Below are 19,609 nucleotides of genomic sequence, written 5' to 3'. Positions count from 1 at the left end.
GTATTTCATCTCTGTTAACATTTATGAGTCTAACTGGCCCTATAACAAGAAAATACTTTTATCTAAAGAATAGTTTCTAATAGATGACTATTGTTGCCTCATTTCTTATTTCATCAAATGGTTTATTTAATTTTCAAGTGAGCCAGTGGTAACCAGTTATCCCTTGTTCAAGTTATTGGCTGCTTAGTTTTTCAAATGCTATTAACAAGGTCGAGTAAGAAGGTAATAGAACAAGATAAGATGGAGGGTAAATTAAAGTAATGAATGTGTGTTTGTAGTTAGTAAGCACTGGTGCACCTGTCTTTATTTTAAAGCCAAAGTTAAGACTTTTATATTATTTGTTCTTTTTTCCCCCTCAAAAGAGTAAACCTGAGTCAGATGAACCTTGTATTACTTATAGATTTTAAGTTTCTTGAAATATTTATAGCTCTCCTAAAATTTAGTTGAAATTTATACTTATTTTGGTTATTAAGATATTGTTGACTAACTACCTGACTTTCAGGGAATATTAAGGAGGACTGCTAAAACTTGACATACTTATTTACTTCTTATATTTGTTTACAAGGTTGTTGTAAATGACCAGTTTTATCACTCTTCACCAATAATCTACTGAGTGCCTACTATGTGCTTGACACTGTTCTTGGCACAGAGCATCCAGCAAGAACATACCAAATGAATTCCACTCTAGTTGAGTCTTTCTTTCTTTATCATCAGTAATATTTCTTGACAATCAGCAAGATTTGTGGCACTATACGAATGTTTCTTTCTTTTTTATTATTTATATCATTAATGTCTGGGGAGAGAGAGACAATCCTCTCAAGAAGGTCTGAAATGGCTCAGGACAGAAAGGAGACTGGCTTGTTTTTTTTTCTTTTTCTTTTTAATCTTTTTTATTGTATGTATAACATACATACAAAGCAAAGAAATAAAAAGCAATAGTTTTCAAAGCACTCTTCAACAAGTAGTTACAGGACAGATCCCAGATTGCTACCATACAATCTCTCAGATTATTCCTTCTAGTTGCTCCAGAATACAGGAGGCTAGAAAGCTTAAATATTTTTTTATCACCACAATTGACTTTTTTCCTTTCTTTTTTTTGTGAAAAATAACATATATACAAAAAAACAATAAATTTCAAAGCACAGCACAATAATTAGTTGTAGAACATTTCTCAGAGTTTGACATGGCTTACAATTTCACAATTTTAGGTTTCTACTTTTAGCTGCTCTGAGATACTACAGACTAAAAGAGGTATCGATTTAATGATTCAGCAATCATATTCATTTGTTAAATCCTATCTTCTCTGTATAACTCCACCTCACTTTTGATCTTTCTATCCCACTCTTTAGGGATATTCAGGCTATGGTCATTCTAAGTTTTTCATACTGGAAGGGTCTGTCAATAATATGGAGTAGGGAGGTGGAACTATCTGATGTTCTGGAGAGGCTTGGCCCTCTAGGTTTCAGGGCTTATCTGGACTAGGGACCCATTTGGAGGTTGCAGGTTTCTGGAAAGTTGCACTAGTGCATAGAACCCATGTGGAATCTTATATATTGCCCTAGGCGTTCTTTAGGACTGGCTGGAATGGTCCTGGTTGGAGGTTGGCAGGTTATGATAGCTAGCAATGTCAACCTGAAGCTCGCATAACAGCAACCTCCAGAGTAGCCTCTCGACTCTATGTGAACTCTCTCTGCCACTGATACTTTATTAGTTATACTTCTTTTTCCCCTTTTAGTCAGGATGGAATTGTTGATCCCATGGTGCCCGGGCTGGATTCATTCCTGGGAGTTATCTCCCATGTCCCCAGGGAGATTTTCACCCCTGGATGTCATAGGACTGTTTCTTTCTAACCCAACAGGAAAGGCTGGCAGCCAAAGGTATTGTGATATGTCCCAGCATAGACCCTCTACTTACATCATTTGTCCAGAAGTTGATACCTGTACCTCTTCGCCGTTCCTTTGGCCGCCTCCTCTCTCGGATTGACAGCCTATTAGAGGACTGATCATCCAAATCCGCTTCTTCACTCTCTGGTCAGAGATAAAAGAAAGTATGGGTCTTATGAATCTGGGATACATGCACTGGGCATGGGTCAACATTTTCTGAAGCTCTATGTACCCTTTTTGTCCATTTCCTTTGCAGTGTTTGTCGTAGTCTCTGAACTCTCTGAATCAGGGACTGAAGACTGACTTGTCCGAATCAGATGGGAACTGGTATAGAGTGAGGGTCTTGATGCAGAAGGAGACACTGGTGTTGTGGGTTTGTCTGGCTGAGTTGAATACCTCAGGCGACGATAGACAGGCTGGAAATGATACATAGGATAAGAAGTTGAAGCCAAGCCCAACTAAAGGAAAAGAATACCAGGTGTATTCAAAAGGGGCTTTTTCTATATGATGAGGCTTAGTAGTAGTAGATGCTCAATAGTTACTGAATGGAACTAAAGTCAGTTAATTAGCCAGAAAGAAAACAGCTTCAGATCTCCTACTCTAAACATACCATTATGTTGACAGCAGCTGAAGCAAATCATTCCTAAACTAACCAAAGGGCAAGTAAATACCATTGATCTTGTTAATAAAAAGTCCTTTGATGTTGTAATGAAATTAGAGAGGATGATGGCCCTTTAAAGATGAAGAGTTGAAAGGTAAGGTATATGTAGAAAAATAAAGAGTTCAAAAATATGAAGAAGCAGGATTCAGGAGTTATTGGAGAAAGAGACCAAATCTGTGCAAATCTGTGCATTTTACCAATTTCTCAGCACATTACCAACCTGCCATAATCAGCCTATTGAAACTTCTCTTAAATTACCATTTTCCACTTTGACTTTTTTTTTTTTAAGGACAGTAAAGCCTGACAATAAGCCTTAAAATGTTTCAAAGAAGATGCAGGGATAGAGAAATTCTTACTATTCATTAAGTTTACCAAACACTTTTTTGCCTATAAATTATAAAGACAGAAACAATAACACATAGTAAGCTTTAGAGACAGACAGAACTTGCTTGAAATTCTAGCTCCAGCACTAACTAGCTGTGTGAACTTGAAGATATTACTTAACTTCTCTGGGCCTTAGCTTCCTCATCTGTAAAACAGGAATAACAGGTTTCTCAGAGAGGAGTGACCACTAAATGATATAACGTATACTAAGCACCATGACAGTTAATTTCCTGTGTCAACTTGGCTATGTTATAGTGTACAGTTGTTAGGTTAGGCAAGGACTGACCTGGTTACTACTGTGAGGGTATTTCATGCATTTAAATAATTAATTAGTTGATTGCATTTATGCTGATTACATATCAACAAAGGAGACTGTGTTTCAAGGAGAGAAATCTCATCCAATCAGTTAATGGTTTTAAAGGGAGAACTGATGAGGTTCAGTAGCCAGAACGAATTTCTATCTCCACTTCCGTCAGCCAACTTCTCCTGGGGAATTCATCAAAATCTTTATAAGACTCCCAACCTGTGAACTGCCCAAACCTCATAATATTTATATATACACATATGTGTGTTTGAGTGTGTGTGTGTGTGTGTGTGTGTGTGTAGCCTGCTCTTTCTCTAGAGAGCCCTGACCAATACAGGTGATAAGAATGGCACCTAGCAATAAGTACTCAGTAAATAGTACCTGATAAATAAAATAAACAAAAGCACTTTATAGAGTCTAGCCATTTGGAGTTAAAGCAATAAGAAGCTTCCTTTCTCCTGTAACTGGTGACCGTAAATTTTATCATCAAAACTGGAACACTTCTGAGAATGAAAAGGAATGATGCTGATCATTACACAGAAACAACTGGTGTACCTGGAACCATCTTAGGTAAACCAGAAGGTATGTTCACCCTAAATATAGCCCTATAGTTTTGACTACCAATTCTATTTGACAAATGGAACAAAAGTCAAAATGCCCATGGAATTTTGTGGCATGGGATTTAGGGATGCTTTGTGAACTCACTGAATTGTAAGAACCTGGAGAAGCAATATAATGAAGAGTAAAAGCTATGGATGGACCCAGACTGCCTATGTTCAAATCTTTGCTTGATTAGCTATATAATATTTTGGGCAACTTACTTAATCTGCCTATGACTCAGTTTCCTCATATATAAAATAAGAATAATAATGTTTATATTAGAAAGTTGTTTGAGGATTAAATGAATTAATACATATGAAATATTTAAAATTGTGCCTGGCATAAAGTAAGCATTCAATATCTGCTTATATTTTAATTTGAATTTTATTATACTACGACTATTCTCTTGAGAATAAAAAGACATTTATTCAAAACTGGTAGTTAACCCCCAGAAGATTAAAAAAGGGTTACATAAGAACTGATATCCCCTGAATTCTTTCAGTTATACAGGTTTGCCAATTAAAAAAATCATAAGTGGGCCGCGGTGGCTCAGCGGGCAAGAGTGCTTGCCTGCCGTGCCGGAGGACCTCGGTTCGATTCCCGGCCCCAGCCCATGTAAAAAACAAACAAACAAACAAAATATAATAAAACAAGAAAATGTTTAAAAATGTTTCCCTTTCTTCCTCCCTTCCTTCCTTCCATCCTTCCTTCCTTCTCTGTCTTTCCTTCCCTTTAAAAAAAAAAAAAAAAAAAAAAAAATCATAAGCTGTTTTTCATCAGTTGTCTACTCCTAGATAGAACACAACACCTAAGTTATCCAGTGAGGAAAGAGATTTCCCCAAATTAATTACCCTGTTTTTAGTACATGTCAGTGAAAATAAGCTCACTTCTTCATCCAGGCTTCTGCTCCAGGGCTGCTGGCCCTCCTCAGCTTCCTTTGCCAGCACTCTTGAGGGCTCATACTTCTTGGTACTTCCTTCAAGCCCTTGGGTGTCTATGGGCTTCTCGCTAGGCTGCTCCTGAGCTTGTCGCTCGGCCCTTGACCGGCTGAAAGTTCTTTCTGCTTCCTGGAGGTCCGTTAGGGTTACACCCTGTGAAATTATCAAGAGGTCAGGAAAGAAAGATGGTCTTCAGATGGTTAGTTTCATATTAACTATGGAATAACACTGAATGAGTGAGCAGAGAAACCCTGAAAACGCTGATAGTACAAAATAGAAAATGAAGCTCCTAAAATCATTAAATACATGCATAGGAGCAGCGGACCCGCCCGCCCTCCTCTCCCCTCTTTTGTCCGCTGACCCGCCGCGCGGCGCCCACGCCCCGCAGCAGCGGACCCGCCTGCCCTCCTCTCCCCTCTTCCGCCTTCACCCGCTCCTCCACCACCAGCCTCGACAGCCTTGCCGCCCTCACATTTCCTCCTCCAGAGCAGCTACTGGGGGAGTGGAGATAATACAGAGCAGCTCCTGGAGCCATTAGGGAGATCAAAGGGACGGCGTACCCCATCCTGGAACGGCTGACTATCTGGGAGAACCAGCTCCGGTGAGATCACCAAGGGGCACGGGCTTTCCTGGGTGGGATGGCAAGCGACCGGAGTCCCTCCCTTCCACCTTCCCAGGCCAGCTGGTAGAATTGGACAGGTGGTCCCCTTAGGCCACGGCGGCTGGTGCCCCCACCATGCGAGGCCCCCCGGACCAACTGAGAGAGTTGGGTCGGAAATCCCCAGACTGCAGAGAACAGTGACCAGGGGATCCCTTCCAAACACGTGACTCCCCTGTCCGGCTGGGAACAGTGCACTCTCCCGGGCTGCGACAGCTGGCGCCCTCCCGCCACGCTTGGCGCCCCGGGCCGACTAGCTAATTCGGCTGGACGCTCTCCCATGCTGCGGCGGCCGGCGACCCTCCCCGCATTCGGAACCCCAGGCCAGCTGGCATTTTTCCAAGATGCTTCGGCTGCCGAACCTCCCCTACGGAGAGAATTTTCCAGAGTTAAAGGACCCACAGCAACTTTCACTGGTGGAACCCGTAGACAAACATGTGCCACGAGCGCCACCTACTGGGCAGGATAAGAAAAACAGAAGTCAGAGATTGCACAGAAAAATCTTTCAACCTGTGGGGTCGAACACTCAGGGAAATCTGACTAAATGCCCAGACGCCAGCAGAAGATAACGGATCACGCTCAGAAAATTGAACATATGGCCCAGTCAAACGAAGAAACCAATAGTTCAAATGAGATACAGGAGCTGAAACAACTAATGCTGAATATATGAACAGAAATGGAAAACCTCTTCAAAAACGAAATCGATAAATTGAGGGAGGACATGAAGAAGACATGGGCTGAACATAAAGAAGAAATAGAAAAACTGAAAAAACAAATCACAGAACTTATGGAAGTGAAAGATAAAGTAGAAAAGAAGGAAAAAACAATGGATACCTACAATGACAGATTTAAAGAGACAGAAGATAGAATTAGTGATTTGGAGGATGAAACATCTGAATTCCAAAAAGAAACAGAAACTATAGGGAAAAGAATGGAAAAACTTGAGCAGGGGATCAGGGAACTGAATGACAATATGAAGCACACAAATATACGTGTTGTGGGTGTCCCAGAAGGAGAAGAGAAGGGAAAACGAGGAGAAAAACTAATGGAAGAAATTATCACTGAAAATTTCCCAACTCTTATGAAAGACCTAAATTTACAGATCCAAGAAGTGCAGCGCACCCCAAAGAGATCAGACACAAATAGGCATTTCCCAAGACACTTACTAGTTAGAATGTCAGAGGTCAAAGAGAAAGAGAGGATCTTGAAAGCAGTGAGAGAAAAACAATCTGTCACATACAAGGGAAACCCAATAAGACTATGTGTAGATTTCTCAGCAGAAACCATGGAAGCTAGAAGACAGTGGGATGATATATTTAAGTTACTAAAAGAGAAAAACTGCCAGCCAAGACTCCTATATCCAGCAAAATTGTCCTTCAAAAATGAGGGAGAAATTAAAACATTCTCAGACAAAAACTCACTGAGAGAATTTGTGACCAAGAGACCAGCTCTGCAAGAAATACTAAAGGAAGCACTAGAGTCAGATACAAAAAGACAGAAGAGAGAGGCATGGAGAAAAGTGTAGAAAGAATGAAAGTCAGATACGATATATATAATACAAAAGGCAAAATGGTAGAGGAAAATATTATCCAAACAGTAATAACTCTAAATGTTAATGGACTGAATTCCCCAATCAAAAGACATAGACTGGCAGAATGGATTAAAAAACAGGATCCTTCTATATGCTGTCTACAGGAAACACATCTTAGACACAAAGATAAATATAGGTTGAAAGTGAAAGCTTGGGAAAAGATATTTCATGCAAATAACAACCAGAAAAGAGCAGGAGTGGCTATACTAATATCCAACAAATTAGACTTCAAATGTAAAACAGTTAAAAGAGACAAAGAAGGACACTATATACTATTAAAAGGAACAATTAAGCAAGAAGACATAACAATCATAAATATTTACGCACCGAACCAGAATGCCCCAAAATTCGTGAGGAATACACTGCAAACACTGAAAAGGGAAATAGACACATCTACCATAATAGCTGGAGACTTCAATTCACCACTCTCATCAACGGACAGAACATCTAGACAGAGGATCAATAAAGAAATAGAGAACCTGAATATTACCATAAATGAGCTTGACTTAACAGACATTTATAGGACATTACATCCCACAACAGCAGGATACACCTTTTTTTCAAGTGCTTATGGATCATTCTCAAAGATAGACCATATGCTGGGTCACAAAGCAAGTCTCAACAAATTTAAAAAGATTGAAATCATACACAACACTTTCTCGGATCATAAAGGAATGAAGTTGGAAATCAATAATAGGCAGAGTGCCAGAAAATTCATAAATACATGGAGGCTCAATAACACACTCTTAAACAACAAGTGGGTCAAAGAAGAAATTGCAAGAGAAATTAGTAAATACCTAGAGGCAAATGAAAATGAAGACACAACATATCAAAACTTATGGGACGCAGCAAAGGCAGTGCTAAGAGGGAAATTTATTGCTCTAAATGCCTTTATAAGAAAAGAAGAAAAGGCAAAAATGCAGGAATTAACTGTCCACTTGGAAGAACTGGAGAAAGAACAGCAAACTAATCCCAAAGCAAGCAAAAGGAAAGAAATAACAAAGATTAGAGCAGAAATAAATGAAATTGAAAACATGAAAACAATAGAGAAAATCAATAAGACCAGAAGTTGGTTCTATGAGAAAATCAACAAGATTGATGGGCCCTTAGCAAGATTGACAAAAAGAAGAAGAGAGAGGATGCAAATAAATAAGATTAGAAATGGAAGAGGAGACATAGCTACTGACCTCACAGAAATAAAGGAGGTAATAACAGGATACTATGAACAACTTTACGCTAATAAATACAACAATTTAGATGAAATGGACAGGTTCCTGGAAAGACATGAACAACCAACTTTGACTCAAGAAGAAATAGACAACCTCAACAAACCAATCACAAGTAAAGAGATTGAATTAGTTATTCAAAAGCTCCCTAAAAAGAAAAGTCCAGGACCAGACGGCTTCACATGTGAATTCTATCAAACATTCCAGAAAGAATTAGTACCTACTCTCCTCAAACTCTTCAACATAATCGAAGTGGAGGGAAAACTACCTAATTCATTCTATGAAGCCAACATCACCCTCATACCAAAACCAGGCAAAGATATTACAAGGAAGGAAAACTACAGACCAATCTCTCTAATGAATACAGATGCAAAAATCCTCAATAAAATTCTAGCAAATCATATCCAACAACACATTAAAAGAATTATACATCATGACCAAGTAGGATTCATCCCAGGTATGCAAGGATGGTTCAACATAAGAAAATCAATTAATGTAATACACCACATCAACAAATCAAAGCAGAAAAATCACATGATCATCTCAATTGATGCAGAGAAGGCATTTGACAAGATTCAACATTCTTTCCTGCTGAAAACACTTCAAAAGATAGGAATACAAGGGAACTTCCTTAAAATGATAGAGGGAATATATGAAAAACCCACAGCTAATATCATCCTCAATGGGGAAAAATTGAAAACTTTCCCCCTAAGATCAGGAACAAGACGAGGATGTCCACTATCACCACTATTATTCAACATTGTGTTGGAAGTTCTAGCCAGAGCAATTAGGCAAGAAAAAGAAATACAAGGCATCAAAATTGGAAAGGAAGAAGTAAAACTATCACTGTTTGCAGACGATATGATACTATACGTAGAAAACCCAGAAAAATCCACAACAAAATTACTAGAGCTAATAAATGAGTACAGCAAAGTAGCAGGCTACAAGATCAACATTCAAAAATCTGTAGCTTTTCTATACACTAGTAATGAACAAGCTGAGGCGGAAATCAAGAAATGAATCCCATTTACAATCGCAACTAAAAGAATAAAATACCTAGGAATAAATTTAACCAAAGAGACAAAAAACCTATATAAAGAAAACTACAAAAAACTGCTAAAAGAAATCACAGAAGACCTAAATAGATGGAAGGGCATACCGTGTTCATGGATTGGAAGACTAAATATAATTAAGATGTCAATCCTACCTAAACTCATCTACAGATTCAATGCAATACCAATCAAAATCCCAACAACTTATTTTTCAGAATTAGAAAAACCAATAAGCAAATTTATCTGGAAGGGCAGGTTGCCCCGAATTGCTAAAAACATCTTGAGGAAAAAAAACGAAGCTGGAGGTCTAGCGATGCCGGACTTTAAGGCATATTATGAAGCCACAGTGGTCAAAACAGCATGGTATTGGCATAAAGATAGATATATCGACCAATGGAATCGAATAGAGTGCTCAGATATAGACCCTCTCATCTATGGACATTTGATCTTTGATAAGGCAGTCAAGCCAACTCACCTGGGACAGAACAGTCTCTTCAATAAATGGTGCCTAGAGAACCGGATATCCATAAGTAAAAGAATGAAAGAAGACCCGTATCTCACACCTTATACAAAAATTAACTCAAAATGGATCAAAGATCTAAACATTAGGTCTAAGACCATAAAACAGTTAGAGGAAAATGTAGGGAGATATCTTACGAATCTTACAACTAGAGGCGGTTTTATGGACCTTAAACCTAAAGCAAGAGCACTGAAGAAAGAAATAAATAAATGGGAGCTCCTCAAAATTAAACACTTTTGTGCATCAAAGAACTTCATCAAGAAAGTAGAAAGACAGCCTACACAATGGGAGACAATATTTGGAAACGACATATCAGATAAAGGTCTAGTATCCAGAATTTATAAAGAGATTGTTCAACTCAACAACAAAAAGACAGCCAACCCAATTACAAAATGGGAAAAAGACTTGAACAGACACCTATCAGAAGAAGAAATACGGATGGCCAAGAGGCACATGAAGAGATGCTCAATGTTCCTGGCCATTAGAGAAATGCAAATCAAAACCACAATGAGATATCATCTCACACCCACCAGAATGGCCATTATCAACAAAACAGAAAATGACAAGTGCTGGAGAGGATGCGGAGAAAGAGGCACACTTATCCACTGTTGGTGGGAATGTCAAAGGGTGCAACCACTGTGGAAGGCAGTTTGGCGGTTCCTCAAAAAGCTGAATATAGAATTGCCATATGACCCAGCAATACCATTGCTAGGTATCTACTCAAAGGACTTAAGGGCAAAGACACAAACGGACATTTGCACACCAATGTTTATAGCAGCGTTATTTACAATTGCAAAGAGATGGAAACAGCCAAAATGTCCATCAACAGAAGAATGGCTAAACAAACTGTGGTATATACATACGATGGAATATTATGCAGCTTTAAGACAAGATAAACTTATGAACCATGTAATAACATGGATGGACCTAGAGAATATTACGCTGAGTGAATCCAGCCAAAAACTGAAGGACAAATACTGTATGGTCCCACTGATGTGAACGGACATTCGAGAATAAACTTGAAATATGTCATTGGTAACAGAGTTCAGCAGGAGTTAGAAACAGGGTTAGACAATGGGTAATTGAAGCTGAAGGGATACAGACTGTGCAACAGGACTAGATACAAAAACTCAAAAATGGACAGCACAATAATACCTAATTGTAAAGTAATCATGTTAAAACACTGAATGAAGCTGCATCTGAGCTATAGGGTTTGTTTTGTTTTTGTTTGCTCGTTTGTTTGTTTGTTGTTGTTTTTTACTATTATTACTACTTTTATTTCTTTTCTTTATATTAACATTTTATATCTTTTTCTGTTGTGTTGCTAGTTCCTCTAAACCGATGCAAAAGTACTAAGAAACGATGATCATGCATCTATGTGATGATGTTAAGAATTACTGAGTGCATATGTAGAACGGTATGATTTCTAAATGTTGTGTTAATTTCTTTTTTTTTTTTTCTTTCCGTTAATAAAAAAAAAAAAATACATGCATAAAATAAGCACTTAGTTGGCAAAGGGCCCAGGCTTAAGTCCAGGTACAGTTCAAATGTAATACCTTAGCTTTTCCAGTTTGATCTCTAAAAAGTAGGTCTGTCATAGATGTACTTTATCCATATCAAGCAGTTCTCCACCTTTATTCTAAAGTTACCTATCTTCCCAAGATCAAATGGATACCAACAAAGATTCTCAAAAAAACAGATAAAAGAAGAAATTAATTTTACTCATAGAAAGAAAACTCAGCCTCAGAAAGGTGAAAATTCAGAACTAGAAGAGAACAAAATCAGACAAAACCCCCTAGATGAGCTCTTCTCTAACACTATTTCCCAGGTAGGTTTAAGAATCATATGGAAAGAGCGGTAGGAGCAGGGGTTCCAAGCCACCCATAACTGGGCTACTCCATGCCACAGCTGGAGCCTCAACCACTGGAGCCTTTGGAAGCCACAAGGAGCCACACAGTGACAATGTGGAATGTGATGCTCTTGAATGGGATAAACAAGAGTAGGTTAAAGTTTCTGCAAATTTTCAACTTTCTTGGTTGAATTCCTACTTAATCTGAGCCAAAAAAGAAGGACCTAGCCAGACTCGGGGTTCTAAGAACAAACAATTCAGTAGCCTGCATTGTTCCAGTGAATCCTGATGCCTTATTTTTGTACTATAGAATCCTGTACCCTGAAGGTGGGGCATATGTCAGTGTAAGGAGATGTGAAATTTTCGTTAGTCCTCTACAGCAGCTAGTAAGTTGCCAGGAACTTCTGGAACAACTGATGTTGGGATATACATGACCAGACACACACCATACACCTGTCTGGAGTGAGGGGAAAAGCCAAGAAGGCAGCACAGAACTGTAAATACAGCCCCCGAACTCCGGATGCTGATGCCCCTCACCCACTGGCATGTCTGACATGCCAGTGACACATGTGACAACATGTCTCCACCCATCTGGGTGGGTCTTGATAAGTTTCTGGAGTCCTATAAAAGAAGAAATATTTTGGAGAATGAAAGAGATTCAGAGAGCAGAAAATGTTGCAGCACCATGAAGCAGAGAGTCCATCAGCCAGTGCTTTGGAGATGAAGAAGGAAAATGCCTCCCAGGGAACTTCATGAAACAGGAAGCCAGGAGAAGAAGCTAGCAGATGACGTTGTGTTTGCCATGTGCCCTTCCAGATGACACAGGAACCCTGACCATGTTCACCATGTGCCCTTCCAGCCAAAAGAGAAACTGTGACTGTGTTCGCCATGTGCCTTCTCACTAGAGAGAAACCCTGAACTTCACTGATCTTCTTGAACCAAGTTATCTTTCCCCGGATGGATGCCTCAGATTGGACATTTTTATAGACTTGTTTCAATTGGGACATTATCTTACCCTTAGAACTGTAAACTAGCAACTTATTAAATTCCCCTTTGTAAAAGCCATTCTGTTTCTGGTGTATCGCACTCTGGCAGCTGGCAAACTAGAAGAGTCAGTTAAGGAAAAAATTCCATTTCAATATATCAACTAAAAGAATCAAATACTTAGGAATGAACTTAACCAGGGACGTAATGGACTTGTACACAGAAGACTACATAACATTGCTAAAAGAAATCAAAGGAGACCAAAAGGTGGAAAGACATCCCTGCCCATGGATAGGAAGGCTAAATATAGTTAAGATGTCAATTCTCCCCAAACTGATCGACAGATTCAACACAGTACCAATCAAAATTCCAACAACCTACTTTGAAGATTTGGAAAAGCTAACTACCAAATTCATCTGGAAGGGAAGGAGACCCTGAACAGCTAAAAGCATCCTAAAAAAGAAGAACAAAGTTTTCCCTGACTTCAAAACCTATTATAAAGCCACAGTGCTGAAAACAGCATGGTACTGGCACAAAGACAGAAGCATTGACCAATGGAATCGAATTGGGAATTGTATTAGTTAGGGTTCCCTAGAGAAACAGAATCAACAGGGAACACTTGCAAATATAAAATTTATAAAAGTGTCTCACGTCACCGTAGGAACGCAGAGTCCAAAATCCACAGGGCAGGCTGCGAAGCCGATGACTGATGGATGGCCTGGATGAACTCCACAGGAGAGGCTCACCAGCCAAAGCAAGAAGGAAACCTGTCTCCTCTGAGTCCTCCTTAAAAGGCTTCCCATGATTAGATTTAGCATCACTAATTACAGAAAACACTCCCCTTTGGCTGATTACAAATGGAATCAGCTGTGGATGCAGCTGAAGTGATCATGACCTAATCCTATGAAATGTCCTCATTGCAACAGACAGGCCAGCGCTTGCCCAATCAGATAAACAGGTACCACAACTTGGCCAAGTTGACACCTGTCCCTAACCATGACAGGAATCTAGAAATAGACCACCAAATCTATGTTCAACTGATTTTTCACAAGGCCCCCAATGGGCTAAAGATATGAATAGGCAGTTTTCTGAAGAGCAAATATAGATAGCTCAAAAGCACATGAAGAAATGCTCATTTTCACAGACTATAAGGGAAATGCAGATCAAGACTACAATAAGATACCACCTCACACTTATAAGAATGGCTGCAATTAAACAATCAGGAAACTATAAATGTTGGGGAGGATGTGGAGAAACTGGAACACTTATGCACTGCTGCTGGGAATGCATAATGGTGCAGCCACTATGGAAGACTGTTTGGCGGTTCCTTAGGGAACTAAATATTGAGTTGCCTTATGACCCAGCAATAGCACTACTTGGTCTATACCCAGAAGAGCTAAAAGCAACGACACAAACAGACATTTGCATACCAATGTTCACAGCAGCATTATTCACAATCTATCCTGTAACCTCTTTTTGAAGAGTGTTTTGAAAACTATTGTTTTTTAATTTCTTTGCTTTGTACATATGTTATACTATACAATAAAGAAAGTTAAAAAAAAAAAAAGATACACTTAGGTGTCCAGACTCTTCCAACTTCAATTCTATGTCCTTTCTAGCTACTTCTGTGTTTTTTGCCATCCCTTCATAAGCAAACTTGAAGTTGTGCCAGAGCAGTTCATATTCCCCTATTTACTCCTCACTCATCTAATTATTCAATAAATATTGTTTATTCACTCTATAGTAGAAGAAAAGATGGTGAGCAAAAATACAATCATTCTTTAACCTCATGGAAGCTAATTCTAATAGGTGAAACAAACAATCATCAAGCAAAACTAAAATTACAATGGTCACAATTACTAGAAAAGAAGATGCTTGACCTAGTTTGGAAGGGTCAAGGAAGATTTATCCAAGATCTTAATGATGAGTAGGAGTTAACTAGGTTAAGACATGGAGAAGAGAGTTCCAGGCAGAGGAAAGAATATTAGCAAGGGCTTTGTGTATGGCACAAAGGAGCACATCACTTGTAGTCAGAGTTCAGCAAGAAGGGGAAAGTAGATGAAGATGAGGCCAGAAAGGCAATCAAGGGCAGATGACATGTTGAGGATTTGAGTCTCTACTCTAAGAACAAGGGGAGGTTAATGAAAAGCTCGAGGCTGAGTGACACAGTCAGTTTTCATGTTAATACTATCTCTCCAGCAGTCACATGGATTTCAGATTGCAAAGCTGGTAGAGGGAGGGTTATCACAGTTAATAAAACTTGCTACCAGATTTTTGGTACTATTTAATTTTTTAGTCACATGTTCATATTACTTTGACTTTTAAATAATGAAAAAAGAAGGGAGATATACACAAATACACAAGGAGATTAATCTAGAGTAAACTAAGAGTTAATGACAGCTTGGAAAAGGTGGTGAAGTGGAGTCAGTGAATGAATTAGAAAAGCAATAATAAAAGGCAAAAAATAAAACTTGGTTATAGAATAGATAAGGGGATAGTGAAGAGGAAAGTTGTTAAAGATGATATCCAGGTTTCTGGCTTGTGTGACTGAATGTGGATGGCTATATCACTTTTGGCCTACCTATTGATAAGTTAATATACATTTGGGTTGTTTCTATTTTTTGGCTATTGTGAACATTAGTGTACAAGTTCTTTTGTATGGACATATCTTTTCATTTCTCTCAGTTATATACCTAGGGATGGAATTGCTGGGTCATATGTTTAATGTTTTGAGAAACCGCCAAACTGTTTTCCAAAAGTGGCGGTACCAACCCTTAGGATTCTTAATGTGGTCCCTTAAGCATAAGCAGAATATTAAGTCTTGTGAAGGAAATGCTCTAAGCCAGGAGGAACAGAGGTGAGAGTGGGGAAGTGCAGTTATAAATTTATTTGACTCTCTGTAGTACAAGAGTTAACATGGGTGAAAGCTCTTAACACAGTGGCTGGAGTAAGGTACTCATCTTACCAATTTTTAAATTGTACCTCCCAATGGAAAGGTCATAGACAAAAAGACATAAAAAATGATCACACTCACTTGAGTAGACCTTCGAGTTTGCCGAGCTTGTCTAGAACGTGCTTTCCGTAAAGACTCTGCTTCCTCATCCCGTACAGGAGTCAGGTATGACCTGAAGAAAAAAAAAGAAATAGCAAAAATAAACTTTGCTTCATATGCTTAGGAAATGGCAAAGTACTTCCACAAATTTCTACATTCTAAAAATGAACTTAGCATAATATTACCATACTGAAGGAGAACATGATTGAAAGGGATTGTATAGACCCATGTATCCCACCAAGTAACACTACAACTTTGAGTTCTTACTTGTTCAAAGATTATATATATAAGATTACAATATATAAGATTCTGCAAAGGTTCCATGCACTAGGGTAACTTTCTAGAAACCTACAACCTCCAGACGGGTCCCTAGACCAGATAAGTCCTGAAATGCAGAGGAACCAGTCTCTTCAGAACATCAACTAGTTTCATCCCCTATTCCCTATTATTGACAGCCTCCTCCAACATGAAAAAGTTAGAATGGTTATAACACAAATACCCCTAAAGAGTAGGAGAAAGATCAAAGGTGATGGTGGAGTTATACAGAGAATGTAGGGTTTAACAAATGAGTATAATTGCTGAATTGGTATACTGACATTTCTTTTAGCCTCCAGTATCTTAGGGCAGCTAGAAGGAAAAACCTAAAATTGTGGAATTGTAACTCATACCAAACCCATACACAACCCGTTGTGATGTGCTTTGAAATTTGCTTTGAAATTTATTGCTTTTTTGTAAATAATGTTATTTATCACAAAAAAAGAAAAAAAACTCAATTGTAATGATAAATGTACAGCTATATGATGATATTGTGAACCACTGATTGTATACTTTGGATGGTTGCATGGTATGTGAATATATAATATTATTAATAAAAAAATTTTAAAAAAGATCAAAGGAGAAGGTGGAGTTATAAAGGAGAAGATAGGATTTAACAGATGAATATGACTCCTGAATCATTATATAACTATTTCTTTTAGACTCCAGTGTCTTGGAGCAGCCAGAAGGAAAACCCAAAAATTATGGAACTATAACCCATACCAGACTATGAAATCTGTTCTATAACTAATTGTTGTGGTACGCTTTGAAATTTATTGCTTTTTCATATACATGTTATTCTTCACAATAAAAAATAAACAGTTAAAGTTAATTTTAATATATTTTAATTAACCACAAATATATAAAACATTGTCATTTCAATATGTAATTAATATAAAATTATTGATGAGATAGTTTACATTCTTTTCCAACTAAGTCTTCGGAATCTGGTGTATATTTGGACAGATACTCAGTAGTGACATAATGCTAGTGGTTACTGTACTGGACAGTGTAGATCTTGATGTAGCTTAGTATTCCCCAGCAGTGTAGTGTCCCTGGGCCCTGGTGTTGCCTTGGCCTTATTATTGAAATTATTCTGGAGGGATGAGCCTTATATCTCTTTCTTTAGCAGCTTAGATCAGTTACTAGCTGCTAGTCCCCAGCCCTGTGACTCTTGTTCCTTTGTGTTTTTATTTTTTTTGAATATCACTTATCACTAAAATGGTTTGCTTTCCCAAACAGAATATAAACTGATCCGTAAAAAAAGTTTCCTTAATTATTTTTCCCAGAAATGTATGTCATGTGGAAGAAGTCTTAATTCCCTTGAAAATGTCATTCTTGAAGGTTCATACGAGTATGTAAATAAAATAAATGTACTCTAAGTGGAACAAGAATGAAAGAGAAATAACCACGACTTCCAAAGAGAGAATTATTATTCTTAAGATAATGAGAAAATAAAATTTTCTTCTGGAATCCACCAATGGGAAATTGGTTTTTGAAATAGTTTTTAAGGAATCCTATGCCTCAAATCTGTCCTGAAAAGAGAAGGGGACTTAAAAATATTAGCTTCAAACAGGGAAGGAATCAAGTTGGGTATATGTCTTTCACGTGTAGCATTCAGGATGCCCTGGTTGTAAATTATGGAATACTAATGACCCTATAAGATTGCTTATCATTCTTTGGACTCGGAGATAAGGTTACATAAGTAAAGGCTACTCAAAGAGGACATATTCAGAGGAGGCATTTATGTAAAGCACAGGGGAAAGGAAAAAACATAAAGGCATAATAGAATCATAGACCTTATAGCCAAAGACTTGATGACTTCAAGAAATGATCTAATGTAATTCCAAGTCTTCAGGTAGAGATTATAAAATTATTTTATGGACGAGTCTGTCCAGAGCTAAAGAAACATTAAAAGACTTTCTCAAGGTAATGTTATTTTAGTTAAAAATTTAAAGGGACTAAAACCATGGTCTTTCCTGCTTCCAATACAGCTTTTCTTGTACCACAGCAGAATGAAACATTTCTTCCACTCATCCTTATAGACTTATGGAGCAAGAAATTTCTGCTTCCAAAATCCACAATTTCAGAAATTGGTAGATAAAGAGATCTTGCATCAGACTTCTAGCATCTCTTGACATCTCCCAAAGGTTTGCCATAATTAACTATCTTGGGAAAGGATGATTTTTTTATTTCTAAAAGTTGTCATCTACTTGCTATAAGGGTGTCATCAATAAACTATAAGTGACAGATGATGTGAGGGACTCAATTCTTCTGTAGACAATACACTTAATTCTACAGCTGCCAGAGTCTTATCAGGCAAGTTTTCTCTGCTATTTCTAATTGGGAATGGGATGCCAGCGCGGTGGTAAGACAGACAGACTACCTGGATTTTACTTTCAGTTCTGCCATTTACTACTTGTTTGAGCTAAAGAGAATCACTTACCTCTTGGGACTTTAGTTTCTTATTATATATATATATATAAAATCATAAGTCTATAGTTTTTAAGGTCTCATCAAGCATTAAACTATAGTGAATCATACATTTCTAGACAAATGGCTCTAAGTCTTCTCAGATTATTCATTATAATGGTGAAATATTATATTTCCTACATTCCATAGGCCACCTTCCCTAGAACATTACTGTTCAATAGAACTTTGTAAGATAATGGAAATGTACACCTGCACTGTCCAATAGAGTGGCCCCTAGACACACATGGCTACTGAGCACTTAAAATGTGGACAATGTGACTGAGGAACTGATATTATAATTTCCTTTAATTTTAATTAATTTAAATGTAAATAGTCACATGTGGCTATTGGCTAACATATTAGATTGTACAGCGATAGAAGTTCTGGAACTCCAACTAAGAGACATTATTGTCAAGCCTTCTCGTACAAACCTGAAAGCCAGACCCAACTCAGAAAATAAATGTAAGAGAATTTTGTCAAGAAAGCAGCTTGTTTGATAACTAAGCTTAAAAGCAATTGATTTAAATTCTTCTCAAGATGAAGTTCTTATTTTTCTTCTATACTTCCTGGAGGTATTATTAGAGTAACTTTACATGTTTTTTTTGTGTGGCACGTTTAAGTTATATGAGGTAGTGCTGGGCTCCCACCTTTAAGATAAAGATAAAGCAAACAGGAACAAGCTCACAGATACAGCACACTTCAAGAGCTTCTCTTTCCCTAATTGTAGCATTTACACTCTGCCGTTCCTATAGGCCCTGCCCTGTACCACACCGCTTTTCCTCTGTCCACTTTGACAAAGACAGCCCCAAGAAAACACATGGTTACCTTCTTGCACAGGCCTGCACAGCAGAATGAAGGTCAAGAGATGTGTGGAGACGAGTAGCAAGAAAGGTAAGAGACTGCTGGGAAACACTGCAGACTCAGCACTCAGTCTCCCTTGGAAACTAGAAAAGGCTTGCACTGACACTCTATCCAGCAAGCCAGAGGCAGAGTTGGTAATTTACTAATAAACTGCCTACTAAGAAGAAGGAGGAAGAGGAAGGGGAGGAGATAGAGAGAGGAAGGCAAACTCTTAGGACTTGGTAGAGCCAATGCTGCTAATAGTTCCCAAAATATCATT

General features: G+C 38.2%; 1 protein-coding gene across 2 annotated transcripts in view; it reads right to left on the bottom strand.

The window, feature by feature from the left end:
• Nucleotides 1–19,609, bottom strand: part of PPP1R12B (protein phosphatase 1 regulatory subunit 12B) — a 323,111-nt gene that overhangs the window by 115,951 nt on the left and 187,551 nt on the right. For both annotated transcript variants that reach the window (XM_077157410.1, XM_077157411.1), the window contains 4 exons: nt 15,685–15,775; nt 4,720–4,923; nt 2,116–2,299; nt 1,915–2,027 (listed from right to left, as the gene is read on the bottom strand). In XM_077157410.1, coding sequence (XP_077013525.1) covers nt 1,915–2,027; nt 2,116–2,299; nt 4,720–4,923; nt 15,685–15,775 — 592 coding nt within the window. The remainder of the gene's footprint in view (nt 1–1,914; nt 2,028–2,115; nt 2,300–4,719; nt 4,924–15,684; nt 15,776–19,609) is intronic.

The sequence above is a fragment of the Tamandua tetradactyla genome, chromosome 4, assembly GCF_023851605.1.
Source record: "Tamandua tetradactyla isolate mTamTet1 chromosome 4, mTamTet1.pri, whole genome shotgun sequence".
Lineage (NCBI taxonomy): Eukaryota > Metazoa > Chordata > Mammalia > Pilosa > Myrmecophagidae > Tamandua > Tamandua tetradactyla.
Note: the sequence above shows the minus strand (reverse complement) of the source record. Positions and strands in the feature narration are given on the sequence as shown.